This window comes from Bombyx mori, chromosome 23 (genome assembly GCF_030269925.1).
Source record: "Bombyx mori chromosome 23, ASM3026992v2".
NCBI lineage: Eukaryota > Metazoa > Arthropoda > Insecta > Lepidoptera > Bombycidae > Bombyx > Bombyx mori.
In genome coordinates, this window is record NC_085129.1 from 7,225,989 (window position 1) to 7,247,680 (window position 21,692).

Sequence of the window (21,692 nt, forward strand, 5' to 3'; positions counted from 1 at the left end):
GACAAGACGTCTCAAGTATGATTTAACTATGATGTCAATTTATTTATCGTCATTTTATCATACCTCGTATTTATATATGAGAAAGCCGATTTATCAGTGGCCTCCTCATACTTTTAAGATAGACGTGAATGTCAAAATATTAATTACATTATAAAAACAACTTCTACCCTGCTGCACTGGAAAGAATGAATGACTCGCAGGTAAAGAGGTCGTTACGGTGGTACTTAAATAAAATTTACTCGCGACAAATCGCGACTAATCACCTAAGTGAAGACTAAGGTAAGATTTAACTCCAACATAAACTACCTACTATTCGTTCAGAATTAAATTTTAATCGGAATATTGAATAATTTTTTGTATTTAAAATAAAAAATTTTGATGGATTGTTGGATAGATTGTAAAAAAGAGAGCAAAGAATTGGATCTTTGAGAAGAATGTTCCTTCATATTCATGTAATTCGGAATATTACCGTTAAATACTTTTCTTAGGTCAGATTCCTTGGGTCGGATCTAGGAAGAAGTGAACGCATTCGCTTGAGGTAGCCGACGTTATATGTATATAATAGCTGTTTCCTCAGTCACGGGACACATCACATCACAGAATATTGTCATATAAAGTATGCGAGCCCTCTGTTATTACGATAAGTACACAAACAAAAACTAGAATATTTTGAATCTAGTGATATATATTACCTTGAAAATAGTGAGCTTACTAATATGTGATACTGTTGGTAGAGCGTCTTTTTTGCCCGCACAGGTGATACAGTAATGCGTTCCGGTTTCAAGGGTGGGGCATCGGTTTTACTATAGAAATGAGACCTATACTCATGTCCTAAGTTGACCAGTTAAAACAACTGAACTCATGTATCCGTCTGAGCGATATAAATAAAACTTTACAAATATTTGTGTTTCATTATTATTCCATCATATTTTTCACAACAATTTCAAAAAACAATGATTTCAATGTCGAACAATACGCGATAACTGAACACCGTATAAAACACGTCTTTGCTGTCGAGCAGATAAAATAACTTCACATATAATTAGGAGTGAGTACCGAGATGAGGATTTACAAACAATAATTGTACATGTAAACGTTCGACAACTAATGAAAAGAAAAAAAATATATTTACTCAAACGTATTTACAATTTCATTACATGACAAACAGTAATTAGAAGTTTGCAAAACTCGAGCTGGTAATAGGTTAAATAAAAAATAAAATTATTTTTATTTAGATATTTATTAATTTAATATATTTTGTACACACAGCTGTTAGAAGAAACACGACAATAAGGATACAGTGTACAAGGGCACTACTTATTTTATGTTGAAATCTCATATTATTGCAAAATTATCACAAAATTAAAAAAAAATCAATATTAAGTGATCATAAGCTTCATTGTTTGGTAGCTTAGTAGGTAGTTTGGTCACCGATTTATAGTAACCACAAAATAAATATAATGCACAACTGAAAACTAGTTGTGATTATTTGTCGTTTAAGACCTTTTGTTGTTCTTTTTAGTTTGTTTGATTTTATATGAACGTTAAAAACATATTGAACTTATTGAAAAGTGGTAAATTAAACTTTAAAACCGGCATTCGCCGGTGGTTCGAATTTGACCACGATCACTGAGTGCTTAAGCTGTAGCTTCATTTCGCATACATTTCCTGTTTTGTTTTATTTGAAGGGTATTCAAAGGGGCGGTGGAGATTTTTTGCTAAAATAAAGCAACTTTTACATTTTTTTAATGATAATAAGCAAACTTATTGATAACTTTACTTAAAAAAAACGAAAAAAGAAACACAAACCTTATTTCTTTGCCCAGATTTTGAAATTTTTGTTTGTTTTTTAAGTTGAGAATGTGTATTGGTGTTTTTTATTTATTATCAATTTCTCTTGTGTCAGAATATATATGCTTCGTAGATATTTAATATTTTAATATCATTATGCAATTTATTGGTACGATATTGTATTAAATATGTAATGTGCTATTTGTAGTGCAAGTATCGTTTTATACGAACACTAAAGTGTTCACTCACCATATTTGAATAAGATTTTCGATTTGGACTTGGGTGCATTTTGCGACAAACCCTATTTATCTCGTAATCAAATCTACATTTACGTAGCATATAGGCAGCGGCTTAGCTTTGCCCCTGGTATTGCTGAAGTCCATGGGCAACGGTAACCACTCACCATTAGGTGAGCCGCATGCTCGTCTGCCTACAAGGGCAATAAAAAAAAATAATTCAACAACATTTAAATGGCAAAACTATCAGAAAATATAGCATTATTAAGTAATATTAAGTAATAATGCTATCTCCTAACCGCTTTCTCGACAGAGGGGTTTAAATGTAAACATTTTAAAATCAACGTCAATCTACAGAACCAACATCGGCTTAAGGCATTTTATTTAATAGAGGAAAACATGGAAAGAATGAGATAATAACACAAGTATTAGATAACAAAGAACCTTGCGAGAGATTGGTGTGGGTGATGATATACATTTTCAGAACATGTGAGATTATTATTGGCCGCATGATCATGTGACACGGTCGACAGACTTGCTTGATTTGTGGAAATCGTTCTCGAAAACTATCATTTGTAGTGTCGATAGTTCTAAACACGATCAAATAAAAAGATTCAATTGTCAAATATTTTTTACAAACATTTAACGCTTGCCGTCTTCGCTCGTTTACGAGGCACGTACTTTTTTACAGCTGCTGCAGTTGGGCAGACTAGCCCACCTTACTTACTTCCGGGGTCACCGGATCCCGTAAACTTCATACCGCGAATGCTGAGGAGTTCATATCGGAGTCTCAAATGTACCTACTGGCTGTTCGATCATTTCGAAACGGGAACACGCGACTACTTTGCGGCAGAAATAGTCAAGTGGTGATTTTTATTTTTTTTATTGCTTAGATGTGTGGACGAGCTCACAGCCCACCTGGAGTTAACTGGTTACTGGAGCTCATAGACATCTACAACGTAAATGCGCCACCCACCTTAATATATAAGTTCTAAGGTCTCAGTATAATTACGACGGCTGCCCCGCCCTTCAAACGATACGAACGCAATGCCAGTAATTATGCTTTTTTTTTCTACACATTAATAATTTACGGTGAGCACGTGTTCAATACGTATGTGCATACTTATCATCTCCCTTAGAATAAATATGAATCCCGGCATTTTACCTACCATATCAAGTTGAATTACAATAATGATTTATACGAATGCCAATAATAACTTGGCGCCGTACTATTATTGATCGAAGTTGGCGCCAGAGGTTGAGTACAAGGTAAACTCAGTTCTGTCGGTCATTTATTGAAGGTATTTTGTAATACTGTTTTTAATAACCGTTACTAACTGTTGTTTTCTTTTTCACATCTTAGGAGTTTGCGACCAAAAAATGTTTTTTATATCAGGCTACCAGGTCCAGGTACACAAATACTACCTATTTCAGTCGAGACGCAGCAACTTATTGCGATTTCAAAGGTGCGAGATTCATTTTTTTTTTAATTTTAGGGTTCTTTGGCTTTACGTTACGGCAAGGTGGATTAGGTGGACCATTCACTTTGATATGTCTATGAGCCACCGACTAGAGGACGTAAGTGTGCTCATCCGATTAAGGAAGTAGACAAAAATCTATAATGTTCCTTAATTAAATCACAAAAAAAAACTGTTTTAGTTTTGTGTGTCTATTTTTGTACTAACCTCCTCAACGTCTGAGCTATTTAGCTTAGATTCAAATTTCAGCGAGTTATTGTGGAGCACCTAAGTCAATGTTTGATTTAATTAAATTGAAAATAAAGTGAAAAATAATGAAGTGAATATTCTGTTATGTCAATAGTTGTAATAGATGCGCGTACAATCGTGGCCATACTGCTCTTTAATAATAATTTAATAATATTAATTATGTTTTTGACTTATGGGACAAATTTTACCTGATATGCATGACCCTTTCTTCGCGTATAATTTCTTCCCGTTTAAGTAAAGTATGTGTATTTGTATTTATTCATATATGTTGATAACAACATTATTATGATTTGTTGATAATAACTAACAAGAAAATCAACAAGCGAACTAAACGTAGCGGCAAATTGATTCAAAGCGTTGCAATTTTCAACTAATTAAAATTAAAAAGTCTTAATTGCAATATAATTAAAAAATTTAACAAAATATGTTCGTCAATAAGTAAGTACTATTACTAGATTTATGACTGGCCATCACTGAGTATCACAAAATAAAAATAAAAAGTGGCCTACTTGAGTTAAATGTTATTATAAGTTTTATTGTAAAACTAACTAGGTTAATGAATAAAAACAATATCATAATTAAATAGAAAAACAATGATAATTAGCGAGTTAATAGGCAAATTCGGAAAGTATCAGTTTTGGATATGCGTTTTGATATTCGCCAATAAATTCGGTGTTGCTTTTCATCAAATGGCAATTGTATTTTTGGCTCCACCAGCTGTTTACTATTGCCCGGGAAACGCTACATGCTGTGATAGTCCGGCTTATAATACATCACTGTTTACAAGAACAATTGTAACTGAGTGGAACTTGATTTGTGAAAAGAGTTTCCTCAAAGACATCACGCAGACTTTGTTTCAATTTGGCGTTCTCTTTGGCAGCTTAGTGTTCGGTATCATATCTGACAGGTTAGTATGAGAAATATTTATAGCAAGTCACTGTGTAAAAATCATTTGCTAATGTACTGATGCTGTTTGCTTTTGTTTCAGATACGGCAGAAAGTCTACATTGATTACATCTGTAGTTCTTGAAGTGATTACTGGAATAATGTCATCGTTTATGCCCGATTTTTGGAGTTTTACCATTATCAGAATGATTCTAGGAATCTCTGTGGGTGGTATAATGGTGGTGGGGTTTGTAATCGTTATGGAATATGTTGGGAATGACATCAGATACGTAATATCAGCGCTCTACCATGTTCCGTTTACTCTTGGTCACATGTTGCTGGCACTGTTTGGATATTACATACGAGATTATATGTACTACCAGCTGGCCATATCTGTGGTCAACGTTTTCCTGCTGATTTACATATGTGTATTACCAGAGTCACCGAGATGGTTGTTGGCCGTGAATAAAACTTTTGAGGCCATCACTTTAATTGAACGAATTGCTAAAACGTAATTATTTTTTTTACTTAGATATTTTTTATAGAATTGATGGGTTAAGCTTACAGCACACCCAGTGACAAGTATTTATCTAGTCCCATAGATATAAGGATGTGAATAAAGCCACACACTTTGAAACATGAGTTCTAACTCTCATTGTATTGTATAATGGCTGTACCATGGTTCGAACCGGACCGCATGTCTATTTCGCGGCACAAATAGGCTGATTGATTGTAGATGGGAGTTTACCAATGCGAGCTGCATTACCCCCTACCATGAGAAATTATACAAATTACAATTTCAGCGGCATTGATTTTATTACGTATGTATTTCAATAGGAAAATTGGTACCTATCTGCCTGCGGGATTTGAACACCGACGTCGCTTGATGTGATAATACCGGGCGTCTTATCTTTTAAGCCACGTTGACTATTATGAATTTTTTATGCTACAGTTAAAGTAGTTAGCATAATTTATATTAAATTATAATTGTTTTACAGGAACAATATGGACATTGAGGATATCTCAACTAAGATAGAACTGTTTCAATTAGAACATAAACCAAAGAAAAGTTCGGTTTTAGAATTGTTTCGATCGCCTAATTTGAGGAAAAACATCCTGATTATGTCGTTTAACTGGCTTGTCAGCAGCTATTGTTTTTATGGCGTCACTTTTTATATCAGTCACCTAACTGGAGATATATTTATAAATGTAGCTGCTATGGGGTGTGTTTGTTTATGTGGCTGTTTGATAGCCATTCCCATATTGAAGTTCATGAATCGGAAGACCATCGTAATACTAGGAAACGTTATATGCAGCATATCAATACTAATAATTGCTTTCGTACCCGAGGGCATAGTTTCTATTGTTTTCGGGTGTATCGGAGTTATGTTTTCGTTCATGCTATTAGTTATCGTGTACTTGTACTGTTCGGAAATGTTTCCGACAGTTGTGCGTAACGCAGCCATCGGAATTTCGTCGATGTCTGCCCGAATGGGTTCAATGATTGCGCCTTTTGTGGCGGCACTGAGGCCTTACGGCCAATGGTGCGCTCCGGTGGGCTTTGGTATATTCCCTCTAGTGGCGGCTCTCTTATGTATTTTACTGCCCGAAACGAAAGACTGTGAACTAATGACCACCATTGAAGAAGGAGAGGCATTTGGAAAATCTCGGACAAGAAATTCGAACGGAAATGAAATAACTTGATTAATTGGCGTATTTTATTTTTAAATTGGTATTCATAAATTAATTACGTAACATAATTAATTTTTTAATCAAGGTTATTGAAATAAATCACTACCAACTGTACTAATATTAATTTTAAGTTAAATACATACCTACATATTTTAAATCATTTAAGACTCAGACGTAAATGAGCCGTAGGGCTGAGGCATTGAATTAAATTCAAAATATTTTATCTACAAAACTGACCTTTGCTTAAAAATAGTAGAATAGTGTGCATTTGTGAAGGGTGACGTAAAAGTACTTAACGGTATACTGTAGGGGCTCTAATCTTCGTTACAACTAAGGCTTCGGAATTCTCTTCGTCAGTTAGTCTTTGGCGCCATGGCGGTAGAGTCCCTACTCTGCGTCGTCTGGTACTATACCATAATATCAGGTAATTAACATAAATTTCCCCTACAAAAGAACATGCTAGACGACTAAAAGTTTCCTTTTTTCAGGTTTTTATATCCTGTATTGTCCTGTTCTGTATCTTATGTTTATAAATCATAGATTGTACAGAAAAGTTGTTGACGCATTGTTTGAACTTTGGGAATTATTTCCCGTGGTAAGTAAGCCTTTAGTTATATTAAGAAAGCTTATTTAAGTAACAGTACACTGTTTTGCTAATAACTTTTTGAAGGCGCACTCGGAAATTGCCCATGGATTTTTTGTGTATTTCAAAAATCAGTTTTGTTGATAAATAGATTAGACTAAATAAATATACGGAAAAATTCATATTTTTTCCAATGCTTTCCTATTTTTCTTAACTTATATGGACAAATCAAGCTTTTGTAGTGTTTAGTGTTTACAGGGAGCCCTTTAATATTATAATTTCAGTGCTGCCCGACTTGATACAATAACGAGGTTCGAGTTATACCTCATTGTAGGTTAATGCTGCATTTTATTTGAATTTATAAAATCAAAACTATTATAACGTAGCAATGCATATACCGGTGATTTATACAAGTATTCTGACTTGGTCGACAGATAGTGAATACTGTAGAATTATTTTTATACATAGAGTCAAATAAATAAATGAATAAAATTAGCAGTGAATTATTACAAAATCATGGAGTATAAATTAATTATGTATATGTTTTTTAAAACATTTCATTCTTAAAGTATTTTATTAATTATCAATTTAGCAAACAAGTTTTCGTTTTTGTTATTTAAAATAATCATTGCTGTTCATTAATTTTTACTATTGCATTTAATTTGAAGATAGAAAAGTTTTGAATTTACTCACGTTGAAGACTTCCCAGGAGCCATTAACATTACAAATTACCAGTAGGTCGTTAATTATGAATACATACTTGTAGATGCATCCTCACCAATCCCTATTACATTCCTATAATGCTAAAATAAAATATCAGCAAAGTGGACAGTCATTAAGAGCATTAATTAAACAGAAAAATCTAACCTAACTAATTTATTAACGTAGGCGCTTTTCCAATGTTGTTACTCTACGAGATTACATCATTTCGGCGACTATGTCAATCCTAATGAAAAAACAATCATGATAATGAATCATCGAACCAGGGTTGATTGGAATTATGTATGGATCGCTTTATATCACGCTACGCAAAACCCAAATGAAGATTGTCGTGTGTGTAAAGAGCAATTAAATGGTTTAGAGGAACCTGGAAGTGTTTTCGATATTGGAGGGAAATCAAAAATCAAAATCGTTTTAAAAGACGGAATCAAAAACATTCCCGCAATAGGTAAGTTTGGTGATGTGTAACGATTGTATGTATTACAGTTATCAATAAAATTCTATTAATGATGGTTAACCGAAATACAACATTCAATTTTTAAGCTTTATTATGTTTATCAATGTCGTTTTATAACAAATGTGTTAGCAGGGCCATCATAGTACACTTAATATTTGGCAGATGCCTTAATATCGCTAAAGATATTTTCAAGATAAGCTTACAGATATATAGGTTCCGAAAAATAACATTGGAACCGTTGGTCTACCGAGCAATTTCACCCGCTCGGTGGAAGTTCTTAGCTTTGTTGTTAGCCTTCTCTGTTTTTCTTTCTTCTCGGTTTGTCTTTGACGTTGCATAATGAATAAATAAATTTTCAGGGTGGATAATGCAACTAAACTTCTTTTTGTACGTGAAAAGAAATTGGCAAGAAGATAACAATAATTTGAATCAGTTTGTAGACTACTATAAAAGTTTGAAATACGATTATCGCTTGGTTTTGTTCCCCGAGGGTACGGATTTGAGCGAGAGCAATAAAATTCGAAGCGACAGTTTTGCTGTTGCTCACAATTTGCCTGTAAGTTGTTTATTATATGATCAAGCTTATTATTATTATTAACTTTATTATTATAGATTCAACTAAGCTAGCCTTTTTTGTATACATCACTCTTTTCTATTTATGAGATGATCTTCATCCATTGGCGAACAAACGAGAAAGTCATTTGCATTTAAGCCATAGGGATACATTTACAGTAACTAATTAAATCGGGAAATTAGAGAGTATCATACATATAACAATACCCGTAATTGTTAACCTAAAAATATATGACACTGACCGCGGTAGGTGCTACAATTCAAGTTTAAAATTTTTAATATTTCAATGCTTTATCTATTTGCTAATACAGTAGATAGAATAAGTGATAAAATGATAACAAACATAAGTGTAATGTATTTTATAACTGCTATTATTCAGAGACACGTATTGCAAGAATGTACGAAGCTATGACAATCATGATTATGGTCGCCCAACTGTGCAAAGAATTCTCGACATTAAAAACATAGGTTTTTAATTTTTCCAAAATTTCAAAAGTGAAAGGATCAAATTGTATTTCAATGTACATCGCTTTCTCTTTCATTATTAGAGAAATCTGCTACATTTATATTACTAATATATACATGTATACAGTGGTGGTCGTATAATAAGAAACACTACTAATGGTCCTTGACATTATATAAGATAATTCACCGCAATCTTTTTATTTTGAAATTAAACAATAAATAGGATAACAATACGTTCAACGATTTATCATTTATTAGAAAAACAATATAAATCCTACTACACAAGTGCAGTTCAAAAACATTCTTAACAGAACAATTTAAATGCTCAGCTATTCTTTTGTACGCCCACTTATGATCTATATCTAAATTAACAATTATTTGCCTAGTTGACGCGTTACAACTTTTATTTTTGCCCGTTTTGAACAAAATAAAATTCAGATTAAATTTGGTATTGCCGCCAAATAATATAAAAAGCCAAGAAAGAAATGTTATACTCCAATTTCAGAAAAAAGAACAATCTATGGATGCTTTTTTAAAATGTTTCTAATTGGGCGTCCAGGCGCCCAGTAAAATAAAATAAACTCCTACACGTGTAAATTACATTTTGTAATTATTAAAAGCAAGATATATTTTAGATTTTATGCATTTAATGAGTTTTTATTTTAGTGGCTATTTTATTGCATGATTATTAATTATTGAATGTGTATATTTTTTACGAACATTTGTACGTTGAAGTTATACTTTCTTTATTCATAACAAGTGTTTCTAATTATATGACCAGCACTGTATATATTATTTATTTGTCTAATTCAAAATGGATAAAGACAAAACATTTACATTTTAATCTTTGTTTGTCAGCCGATTTTCTTTTTATTTTATTTACCAGCTGTTGGGCTTTATATTGTACTTTAGTGTACAAATAGAAAAAATTGCTAATTATCAAAATATCAATAGCAAAAAAAGGGAAAATGTAATCAATATATAAAATGTATTTTAATCTTATATCAGTAATTTTTATCGATTTTCGACCATTGGGATAGCTTGCATAATTAATCTAATAAATATAGTTAAATTGTCGAATCCAATAAATGCTAATGACAAGTCCAAAATATATGAGTTTTTTTGGTCTAAAAAGTGACGATTAGAAGATTATTTATCTATTCCGTGTAAAAAGTAGACTACGGCTTTTTTGATTTTTGAGAATCAGGTATCGGTTTTCAATCTAATTAGTCTATTCATCGAGTGCTATGATAATAGTACATAGATTGCAGAAATTTATCGTCATCTGAAGGTGAATAAAAGATCTTGATCGAATCGATTCTTTGAAATGGTCTCAAACACAATAAACACATTATTTGATTGGTAGGAAAGGCCAATTTTTCCTCCTATGATTCTAGATGGGCAGATGAGCTCACGGCTTAGCTGATATTAAGTGTTCACCGGGGCCCCTGATTAGCAAAATTATTTCCGCTATCCGCTTTGAGAGTTGAGATGAAAGTCTCAATTAGTATAATAGTTACATCATTTTTCAAACCAAAATTCATGACTTGGACAGATAGAGCTGGGCAGTAAGTGTGACAGTAGATATTTTTTCTTGACGTAAGCTTATTATTTATTCTTAGGACGTAGGTACTACTTTGTCACAATAGTTTCTTCTCTTCATTTTAAAGGTCACCACTGCCAACCATGCTAAGCTTTTTTTTTTACCTAAGCCTTGAGAGGCTATTTCAGCGTACTCTCAACTAGTAGGTAAGCTCACGGGGCTCAAACCTGACGACGTTGCTAACACGAACCCTAGCAAAAGCCGTGCTTCGCAGAATCTATCACCGGATCGAAAACGTGACTCACTGAGAAAATCCGGCGAGAAACTCAGTGGGCTGTGTCTGTGGGTTAATTTAGTCGTCGAGCCCTTTGTCACAAGCGACTGGTTCGACGAGGACGATGACCGGTGCTTGACCGGTATCTAAAAGCAGCGTTAGTGGATCGGGAGGATCCGAAATGACGTGGCTAAGCTGAGTACGTTTACATAATTTTCTTCACGTTTTAGTTTTTGTCTCTTCACAGAAATATGACTTTGTCTTACACCCTCGTTTGACTGGATGGTCAGCGCTGTGCTCACGGCTTCGAGGAACCGGGCTCGCTTCGGTATACGATGTCACCCTAGCCTACGATAACCCCGCACAGACCGAACTCGATCTGGCCAAAGGAAACATACCTAAAAATGTGTACTTTCATTTTAAAAGGTACTTACTTTCTTCTTTTCGAGTCTTCGGAATAAAATAAATAAATTGAGCAAAAAATTTACTTGCAAACCAGGCTTTCGTGACTCGATACACACAAGCAATACAAAATATACGTTCGTACTGTATGAGTTTTGTTGCACCTAATCAGTAAAAAAATGCGTGACTATAAGAATTACTACTAATATTTTTTTCGAATTTAATATTAAATTAATAAAATTTCAAGTCATCGTTTTGAATTAGATAGAGTGGTTTGTTAATAATGCAATATTTTTTACAAGCATCAATTAAAATTTTATTCGCAGACATTCATTATCAGTGGATTTATTATATTGCAGGTATTCGATAGATAAAATACCATACAATGAGGAAGATTTAAAGAAATGGTTAAACGATAGATGGGGTGAAAAGGAAATTAGTCTTCGTAAATTTCATAAAGAAGGTAACTGAACTTGATTCACCCGGCTATGAGTATTTTTAATCACTAAAAGAAGTCTAACTCAATTTTTTTTTCTTCTTATTGTTGAACGCCAATCACAATTCACGATGCCATACGTTTTTATTTGTTGCGTCAGTGGATATACAAACGTGTGTACGGTGTAATGTGATTTTAAGAGCCCATAGATATCACAACTTGAATATCACCTTCGACCCTATAAATTTATATTTATAAATTTCAATTTTTAACTGGAGCGTTGAAGTCGAAATTTAAAAGTCGAATGGTAATTCCGTACCATTAAATCTCGCTATTGAATTTATCATAATAGTTTTCAATAGAGGCAGGTAAGTACAAAAAGATAAACAGAGATGAAAATGGTCAAAAAAAATAATCATGCTCAATAATTTATGAGCGAGCGATTTTTAGGTATGCCAAACGGATCCGACTGCGAATACCGACCAGATTGAAATATATTTTTTTTACACGATTCTTATATACCTTGATTATATTAGGTATATCTTGATTGCAAAATTTTGTTTGTAATCACGAATTTTGAAGTACTTATTTAGTATGCCTAGAATTTGAAACTCGTCGTCTGTCGAAAATTGGCATTATTCGATATGAATACGAGCAATGCTGTTTATCCATGATATTTATTATCTCTAGATGGGCTAAGTAACCAAGGTCGGGGCGATAAATATAATCGAGAGGAAGATTTGGGAAGCATCTTTTTTACGCTCACTGTTTGTTTTTCACAGGTAATTTCATAGATTTTGAAACAACGACACCTCCCGCATACAGGTCCCCGCGTTCGATGATCGTAGCTAAAGCAGGCTTTACATTTTGGACAATTGTAAATTTATTATTTACCTACGCTATATATTGTAGTGTAATGTTTCAATTTTGGGTTTTGTACCATAGTGTATTATTCGTGATAGTAACATGTTATTTAGGTGGTTTTCAGAACATTCAATACAGGCTACTCAAAAATGAAACACCATAAATGTATAGATATTTTAATATTTGTGTGAGTAAATTAAGTACTTGAATTTTTTTTAAATTAAGTTCTTTATTGAATTGTCTGTGAATTCTCTATTTTGCCAAAATTTTAATTGTAAATAGTAATAAAAGTAAATAAGATATTTATAATTTTCTTGTTATCTATCTAATTAATAATCCTTTAACACAATATTTTACAAGATCCAAGACACCGTTTTCTCGAAGGTTTTAGGGCGGTTTATTGAGTGCTCGAGTCTTTTATATGTTATCATTTAGATACATGTATTATCTGCAGTTTTCTCGGCATGGTCAGATTTCTTTCTGGCATGACATTGTTCTGTCTCTTGAATTGTGTTCTTTAAAACAATCCCTTTTGTTTCGGGAAGAAAACAGCACAATATAGCTGCACAGACGGCTAGACTGCAAAAGATAGCCACCGAAACCCCTTTGATTCCAATATTAACAACGAACGGAGCGACGAAGCCTCCGATTCGAGCAAAAATTGAAGAAAATCCCATAGCAGAATTCCTGATCACTGTAGGAAAAATTTCGCAAGAGTGCAGATATATTTGGACGAAAACACTCCGCGCCCCTGTCTGACCTATAATTGCAAACGCAATATCCACTGTAGTTGATTTCCCTGGAATAAACGCAATTATAACTAACGATACAGCTACTGTTGTGAAACTGGCCATGATGCTTTTTTTTCTTTTGAAATATAGGGCGGCAATCACGACTAAAACAATGCCTGGTATAAGGAAAATCGCTGAGATGAAGACGTTTAAATACAAATTTCCTTGTAGATTTCCTATGTACTGGTTAATGCCGTAATATGTATGTGCACATAGCATCCAAACTAAAGCTGATATTATAGTATACATTCTGATTTTAGATGTTTTAAACAAATCGATTACTGATCCAGGCTTTTCGTTTTCTACATTGTCGACTATGGTTGCGATATTGTTCGTAGGCCTCTTATTTCTGTGAACAATTTTATTGTAAAATCAGATTAAGCCAAAAAAATTAAACATATCATTGTTTTATTAAACGAGTAACTATTGAATGTATATTTACGTCAATCTATTCTCATATCTCGAAAAAGTATGATTTGAAATAAGTTTTGCAGTGAATTATCTTTCGTGTAGAAAAAAAAAACGTGATTACGCAAAAAAGCATATTTTACAAAATTTTACGCGAAAATCATTCGATGCCATTGTCGAGAGACACGGCCCACCTGGTTAGTAGCTCTTCATTGCTCATATACATCAGCAATAGGGATACAGTCGAGCCCCTGCCTCTCATATATATCCGAGGTACTTACACATTGTTTGCTTGGATATTAGCATACGGGTACCTCAAAACATTACGAGATGGCGTGGAAAAAATCGTAGACAGAGCCCACCATATCTCGGGCTGTGTAGGTACTATTTTAAAAATTAAACAATATTATTCACATAAACACGTACTTTTTGGCAATGTAAGTGAGTATTTTTATAGCTTCATTTTTTCTACCAACTGATATGAGCCATCGTGGTGACTCTGGAATTAACCAATAGTAAAAACCGACAAATAACCAAGGAAGTGAAGTTACAAGCTGCAGGGTCCTCCAGTCTCTAATAAAATAGGCTATTATCGGAAGTGTCATGTATCCAGTGACGTAGGAAACTTCTGATAGGCCCACTAGGTAAGGCCTAAAAGATTTCCCACTTAATTCAACTATCAATACGTAGGTACATATTATTGTGCCTCCAACGGTAATTCCAATAACAAAACGGCAGACGACAAACATCCAATACTCGGTTACTATAGCGGATATGGCCACTGCTAGTACTTGACAAAACAGTGATAGTAACGATGCTATTTTACGGCCATGCCTGAAAAAGTGAAAAAAATGTTTCATATTTAAACTTTCAGAAGCATTAGCTAAATTAATAAAGATTTAAAAATAAAAATGAATGTTTTGTCAGTATTAAACGAAGTCACTAACCGATCAGACATGTATCCGAAGATCACGCTTCCGGGTATAATACCGATTTGCATTATAGATTGTGCTAAAGATGCTAAGGATGTTCTGTCACAGATTAAATTCCATTCCGTGGTCACTGAGCTCACAATGGTATTAGTATCGTATTTGGGATTTGCGCAAGGGCAATAATTCGTTCTGTTTAATGCACCGTCATCGAGACAAACAAATTCAACACTGGGCATAATAAATACAATATTGACCAATTGAAATTCAACGGGATATCGCCCTAAAGTTATTAACATAAGAATCCACGTTTGATACTTTCCGAACGATCCTATTGTAGTTTCTATTGCGTCATCAGCCGCCATGAGTAGAAGAAATTGAAAATAATTATGTGCAGTTAAATACTGTTATACATTTTACACTAAACTAGTGAATATCGGTCACGCTGAACTGTGACTATTGTTGAATGAAAACACCTATTTGTTGAAACCACTCGCGCGCTATCTGTCGCTCTTTGATAATGCCAACAACGACTATACAGAGCATAAGTTTAATCTGATTGAAGACGTGCTATTGCATAGAGTACGAACAAACTCTCCGTGAAGATACTTGAATTCATTTATTTATTTCTTGAAGAAACTCACGTTCTTTTTAGTAAAAAATCTTTTTAGTAAAAAAGCAATTAAATTTTCAACTAACGCACAAAACAAACATATTGATCCAATAATTAGGAAATCTTACCTTTGAAACTGTGTCTAACTGCTATTTAATTAGCGTTACAAATGTTACAATAACAAAAATACGCTATGTATCAAGATTGCCCCAATCATTGGAATAATTTTAAATGATTATCTTTATTGATTTATTATTCTATTTAATTTTTTTTAATTGATTAGATGGGTGGACGAGCCCACCTGGTGTTAAGTGGTTACTGAAGCCCATAGATATCTACAACTTAAATATGCCACCCACCTTGAGATATAAGTTCTAAGGTCTCAAGTATAGTTACTTATATTCATAAAAATACATAGAAATCGAAATCACGAATTCAATTCACGGGCCTAACTCAAACCCGAGTGATATTCAACCGAGTTACGAATTAAGCTTCTTACGACCAATTCTTTAACAGAGAAATGAAGACAACTAAATGTATCGGAAATGAAAAAACAACAATCAAAAACAAAAATAATAAAACGAATAAAAACAACGAAAAAATAATAAAACGAATCGACTTCAACTATAATTTCGACTTGATAAAATTTCGACTACTATTACGATACGAATTAGTTTCTTTAATATATATACATAATAATAAAAATTATTCTCACAGTGTAAATATTTTTATAACTAAATATCTCTTTAAATCTGTAAGTTTGCTCAATAGCAGTAGAATATCAATACTAAAACAGGATTTAAATCGTCGAAAATATCACCATCCCTAAACGTAAATAAAATCAACATCACTGGTAATAAACAAATTGATCTAATGACAAAGAATGAAAAAAAACTTACAGACTTAACTAAAATTAACTGCAATTGTATATAAACATTACACGTTAAGATTAATATTTTCTTGAACGAAAGGTTATAATCACAACCATGTTACAGCTTATAAAATATCCTAATATGTATCTAGGTTCGTTGGAAAACGGATGGAGCAAGAGGTCATGTAAGGTGTGGTTTTATTCCAAAAAAATCATGTGAGAATTTTTTTAAGTTACAGAAATTTGCAGTTTGTTGGCTGCTAATCGACATTGTTGCTTCCATGAGTGACGGTTCTCTCCAAATTGCTCCATATCAACATAAATGTTAAGACAAGTAATATAAAGAGGGTCGATTCATAATATATATACGTATATAATATCACGAAAATATTAAGTATACACTTAGATTAGTTATTTCGTATTGATTGTAAAGTAAATCTTCTTATAAAAATGAACTGCTCTCATCAAAAAAGCAAGTTACTGAACTATATTTAACCATAGCAGATCCATTCACAAATGCATTTTTTTATCGATTTTAACGTGATGTACAATGTGTATATGTGTCACTTAATTGTTCTAAGCAATGTAAAATTATCTGATAACATTAGTTAATATCTCTTATGTCGTACATTTATCATAATTTACGATTTAGACATACAATGTAAATGTATTGTCATTGTCACAGCCGCTGGTCTTGTCTTTTATCTTGAGCTCGTTCGGTCTCTTTAATTGTATTTATTAAAGTAATATCTTTGGTTTCTGGGAAGAAACAACACAAACCAGCTGCGCATAAAGCCAAACTGCTAAATATCGTGATGGAGATCCATTCGATTCCTATATTAACGACGAACGGAGCGACGAACCCTCCAATTCGGGCGAATACTGAAGCGAAACCCATAGCCGAATTTCGAATCACTGTAGGGAAAATTTCCGAAGAATATAAATATACTTGAACAAAAGATGTAAATGCGCCTGCCTGACCTATAATTGCAAAGGCATTTCTTACTGCAGTTAAGTCACCCGGTATAAATATAATCACAATCAATGATAGTGCAACTAGGGTAAAATTGGTCACAATGCTTATTTTTCTTCTGAAGTATAGAGTAGCGACAACAACCAAAATAGTCGCTGGTATTAGGCACGATGCTGAGATAAACACGTTCAGATAGACATTTCCTTGAAGCCGTCCTATGTATTGGTTAATGCCGAAATGCGTATGTGCGCACAGCATCCAAACTATTGCCGCTATTACAGTGTAGACTCTTATTTTTGGTGTTCTGAAAAGATCCATCATTGATCCAGGTTTTTCGTCCTCGATTTTATCAATAATGGATTCTATGTTATCTGTAGGTCGATTATTTCTGAAAACAATAATGGTATCCTAGTAATTGCTTCCGGAGAATTTCATTAATAAATTTAGGATAGTAAAAAAACATTATAAACGGCATATACATACTTTTTAGCGATGTAGGCTAGTACTTTGATTGCTTCTTGTTTTTTGCCAACCGATATAAGCCATCGTGGCGATTCTGGAATTAACCAGTAGTAGAATCCAATAAAGAGCCAAGGAAGAGAAGTTACGAGTTGCAAGGTTCTCCATTCTCTAACAAAGTATGCTATTATTGGAAGTGTCATGTATCCGGTAACGAAGGCAACTTCTGCTAGACCCACTAGATATGGCCTAAAAGATTTCCCACTTAATTCAACTTTTAGGACGTAGGTACATAGCATTGTTCCGCCAACAGTTATTCCAATAGCAAATCGGCAAACGAGAAACATCCAATACTCAGGGACTACAGCCGATATGGCAACTATTACTACTTGAAAGAATAAAGATAGTATTGATGCTATTTTACGGCCATACCTGAAAATACATTATTAATTTAATAAGTGAATAAGATGAAAAAAAAAGCTCAAAATAAGCTTTATGTACCAGAACTTCTAAACGTTATCATCGTCATCATTATTTTGTCATTTTGAAAAAGAATTGAATGAAATGTTTATAATACGCGTTCTCCATTTTATATCCGAATCTGATTACATGAGTACGAATATATGGGCGCAAACGCCACTGTTGGCAATAATTAACATAATAATATATAGTTTAGTTTATTCTATGTTAATATTTATTTATTATTAGCAACAAAACTGTTATTCTACCATATTTAATAATTAGCAGACACTATTTTGATGTGAAAATGTTCAGAATATGTTTAATGTTTATATTATTGTATAAACACACAAATGACTGTATAAATGATTAAATATGAATAAAGCATAAATATTAATAATAATTTATATTATAATTAACAGTACTAATAATTTAATTAAGTATTGTAATTGTTATGCAATGATGTTTTTGGCGCCATCTATTATTAGGCTGGATAATAACAATGTTAGTTAATATTACTTAAAAGTAATTCATGTAAAGTAAATTAAATGTGAGTCATGTAAAATCACTAAAATATGTATTTTGAATATTAAGCTATGTTTTGTGAATTGTTTCGCAGTAATTACATTTGTTTGTATAAAAGAAGTTGTAGTTGCTATAACCAACACAAAATGGCTAATTGTGTAAAAACCACTGAATAACTCAGGCGTGGCTTTTTGTTGTAAACAAGTAATGTTAAAGTTTTATAGAATTGTATTGTATTTTCATTGTAAAAGAACTTATGTGTGTAAATCGTAGCTTAACGCCGACAAATACGTATAATATTCATTTTAATATGTAAAAGAATAAATAAGTTTATCTGGCCACAGGACTGAAGATATGGTAATTATGCGTACTTAAAAAAAAATATCTATGTATAAAACAACCAGAGCCACATAGTTATGTAGATTAAAACAAACCGGTCAGAAATGTGTCCAAAGATCACGCTTCCGGGCACAATACCAATTTGCATCATAGATTGCGCCAAAGATGCAAGAGATGATCTATCGCATATCAAATCCCATTCTGTGGTCACTGAGCTTACAATGGTACTCGTATCGTATTTAGGATTCTCACAAGGGCAATAATTCGTTGCGTTCATTGCACCTTCGTCCAAGCAAATATATTCAACACTTGGCATAATAAATACAACATTGGTCAACTGATATTCGACGGGATATCGGCCGATTATTATTAAAATAGCTATCCAGGTCTGGTATTTCCCGAATGCTCCTATAATTGTCTCAATCGCGTCTTCATTCGACATGATGAACTGAAACAGAAACAATTGTAATACTTAATTTTTACAATGTTTTGAAAATTGAAAATAATAATAATTGGATCTTGCTGTAATTTCGATCCTGTAATTGATGTCTATAATTTGTTTTTGGCAATACGTAACTTAATAACAAAATACTAATACAAATACAGACATAAACCATATTATTATACCCTTCAGCCCGGAACGTATATCAGATAGGATACTAAAGTATCGTATACGGTAAGGATGGGCTCACACGGCATTGTCCTGCACGTTTTCTTTGTATTCTTTATTTTAACGTACAGTCACCCGTGTGTCACATTCACGGTAGATTTTCATTCGTGTAAAATTGAACGTGTGAACGAGACAGAGCTATGTGCCACTGCAACCTTAAAGTTCATTCGATTTGTTTAACAAGTCCATTGAGTATTCGCTTAAACAGTGTACGTTTTTTCGCAGTACAAACGACATGTGAACGGTTCTATCATAATGTATGTGCAACTATTCATTTATATATTAATTTCGTTAAAGCGTATACTGCAAATAAAAGTTTTTATTTATTTATTGCTGATATGGGTGAACGAGCTCACAGCCCAGCTGATGTGAAGTGGTTACTGGAGCCCATAGACATCTACGACGTAAATGCGTCACCCACCTTGAGATATAAGTTCTAACGTCTCAAGTATAATTACAACGACTGCCCCACCCTTCAAACCGAAACGCATTACTGCTTCACGGTAGAAATGGGCAGGGTGGTGGTACCTACCCCTGCGGACTCACAAGACGTCCTACCACCAGTAAAATCGTGCATGACAATGCCTGGTGAACCCAATCTGAATGGTTCTATGTACAATTTATGTGCCACTATTCATTGGTTAAGACATATACTGCACATAAACGTGCATGATAATGCTGCGTGAACCCAACCTAACAACGTACATTAAGCAGGGTAGTGTAGTACCTACACGTATGGGCTCACAATATGATATACCACCAGTAGGTGCAAATTTATTAATTTTTACGATTTTTATTTCATTGCAGGATGTCAGTACTCATACGAGCCATGGACACTTAATAAAAATAAAAAAAACAACTGTCGTGTATTTTTAATGAAGATTGATTCAAATTCTTACCTTCAGTCAAATTAGTTAAATGCTGACATTGACGTAAAATTTATTTTCAAGTAATTTATTCACAAACCAATTTCACACGTTTTATGGATCACAAAAACATCTTTATCTGTATTCTATGCAAAATAATGTTTAGTGGTCACGATCTAACGTAGTTTTATACACAAAAATATTAAAGGAAATTGTAGGTCTACTCTACAGCAGCTTGAGTTGAATACTGACACGTCAGTTGAAACCAACACAAAAATAAATTAACAGAACGTCATATTAAAATATACTTTATCATTGTTACGTTATGACAGTATTGTTTTATTATTATTTCAATACAGCATAATCTAAATTTCTATAAGATATAATAAATTTCAATTGATAAAACAGTTATTTAGAACCTAAGCTCTTTGCTTTAAATAGAATATATTTTACTGGTCGCTAATGTCCGATGATCCATCTTTCGTCATGCCTTCTTAAGCATTTCTCTCTAAAGATCAGGATAGCTTCTATTTCAAAGGAATTGAAAGATTTCTATATTGCGCCTAGAGCTAATCTGTAGAATTCACTTTACTCACCAGGGTATCGATGCTTACCAATAACTTCTACGATAGAGAAATAAAGAAAAAAGATAGTTTGCGTAATTATTGGGTGTAGGGCGCATTATTAACCCGCACGGGTAGCTATCGAATTCTGTCTATTTCTACCACGAAGGAGTAATGCGTTCCAGTTAAAAGGGTGGAACAGCCCTTGTATTATACAATTAAGATCCAGACTCATGTCTCAAGCTGTCTACGAGCTTCTGTAACCACCTAGTAGATGTGTATGAATAAATTCAACCGTCAACGTAATAAAAATAATATATTAACTAATCTCTTGTATAATAATTAAACTCTTAATATTGGATAAACATGAATAAACTCAATAAGCAAATATAATCATACGTTAATGTTTTATAATATTTATGACTTAATTTATCAGACAAATGATTTTACATTGAGATTGGGGTTTCTTATTATAGATTACACAATTGAGTAAAATATCCTTTCGGAATAAGGTGACACCTTAGAAAACTTACTTATGGCCCGTCATGTCTTACGCGAGTATGGTGTTCCCGCACGCG

General features: G+C 33.2%; 4 protein-coding genes across 4 annotated transcripts; 2 read left to right on the forward strand and 2 right to left on the reverse strand.

The window, feature by feature from the left end:
• Positions 1-39: 39 nt before the first annotated feature.
• On the forward strand, positions 40-6,445 carry LOC101744917 (organic cation transporter protein). Its single transcript, XM_012688434.4, has 4 exons — positions 40-279; positions 489-4,661; positions 4,743-5,150; positions 5,638-6,445. The coding sequence occupies exons 2-4, from the start codon at positions 4,348-4,350 to the stop codon at positions 6,341-6,343; spliced, it is 1,428 nt and encodes a 475-aa protein (XP_012543888.2). The 5' UTR covers positions 40-279; positions 489-4,347; the 3' UTR covers positions 6,344-6,445.
• A 56-nt stretch (positions 6,446-6,501) lies between these two features.
• Positions 6,502-12,957, forward strand: LOC101745058 (lysocardiolipin acyltransferase 1). Its single transcript, XM_038019179.2, has 7 exons — positions 6,502-6,755; positions 6,820-6,926; positions 7,803-8,082; positions 8,451-8,647; positions 11,194-11,372; positions 11,708-11,811; positions 12,567-12,957. The coding sequence occupies exons 1-7, from the start codon at positions 6,704-6,706 to the stop codon at positions 12,809-12,811; spliced, it is 1,164 nt and encodes a 387-aa protein (XP_037875107.1). The 5' UTR covers positions 6,502-6,703; the 3' UTR covers positions 12,812-12,957.
• LOC101745356 (organic cation transporter protein) lies at positions 12,811-21,229 on the reverse strand. Its single transcript, XM_038019178.2, has 6 exons — positions 20,585-21,229; positions 19,111-19,463; positions 17,717-18,124; positions 14,795-17,621; positions 14,274-14,681; positions 12,811-13,788 (listed from the first exon to the last, which is right to left on the reverse strand). The coding sequence occupies exons 4-6, from the start codon at positions 15,139-15,141 to the stop codon at positions 13,080-13,082; spliced, it is 1,464 nt and encodes a 487-aa protein (XP_037875106.1). The 5' UTR covers positions 15,142-17,621; positions 17,717-18,124; positions 19,111-19,463; positions 20,585-21,229; the 3' UTR covers positions 12,811-13,079.
• On the reverse strand, positions 16,940-19,457 carry LOC119628348 (organic cation transporter protein). Its single transcript, XM_038019328.1, has 3 exons — positions 19,111-19,457; positions 17,717-18,124; positions 16,940-17,621 (listed from the first exon to the last, which is right to left on the reverse strand). The coding sequence occupies exons 1-3, from the start codon at positions 19,455-19,457 to the stop codon at positions 16,940-16,942; spliced, it is 1,437 nt and encodes a 478-aa protein (XP_037875256.1).
• Positions 21,230-21,692: the final 463 nt, after the last annotated feature.

Excerpts from the sequence above, each read along its gene's own strand:
- LOC101745356 (XM_038019178.2), bottom strand. The coding sequence starts at position 15,141 with ATGGCGGCTGATGACGCAATAGAAACTACAATAGGATCGTTCGGAAAG. Across the intron at positions 14,682-14,794 it reads TTCGGATACATGTCTGATCG|GCATGGCCGTAAAATAGCAT; the intron begins GTTAGTGACTTC and ends TCACTTTTTCAG. Across the intron at positions 13,789-14,273 it reads CTCACTTACATTGCCAAAAA|AAATAAGAGGCCTACGAACA; the intron begins GTACGTGTTTAT and ends AATTGTTCACAG.
- LOC101745058 (XM_038019179.2), top strand. The coding sequence starts at position 6,704 with ATGGCGGTAGAGTCCCTACTCTGCGTCGTCTGGTACTATACCATAATA. Across the intron at positions 8,083-8,450 it reads CAAAAACATTCCCGCAATAG|GGTGGATAATGCAACTAAAC; the intron begins GTAAGTTTGGTG and ends ATAAATTTTCAG. Across the intron at positions 11,812-12,566 it reads TCGTAAATTTCATAAAGAAG|GTAATTTCATAGATTTTGAA; the intron begins GTAACTGAACTT and ends TGTTTTTCACAG.
- LOC119628348 (XM_038019328.1), bottom strand. The coding sequence starts at position 19,457 with ATGTCGAATGAAGACGCGATTGAGACAATTATAGGAGCATTCGGGAAA. Across the intron at positions 18,125-19,110 it reads TTTGGACACATTTCTGACCG|GTATGGCCGTAAAATAGCAT; the intron begins GTTTGTTTTAAT and ends ATGTATTTTCAG. Across the intron at positions 17,622-17,716 it reads CTAGCCTACATCGCTAAAAA|AAATAATCGACCTACAGATA; the intron begins GTATGTATATGC and ends TATTGTTTTCAG.
- LOC101744917 (XM_012688434.4), top strand. The coding sequence starts at position 4,348 with ATGATAATTAGCGAGTTAATAGGCAAATTCGGAAAGTATCAGTTTTGG. Across the intron at positions 4,662-4,742 it reads TTCGGTATCATATCTGACAG|ATACGGCAGAAAGTCTACAT; the intron begins GTTAGTATGAGA and ends CTTTTGTTTCAG. Across the intron at positions 5,151-5,637 it reads ATTGAACGAATTGCTAAAAC|GAACAATATGGACATTGAGG; the intron begins GTAATTATTTTT and ends ATTGTTTTACAG.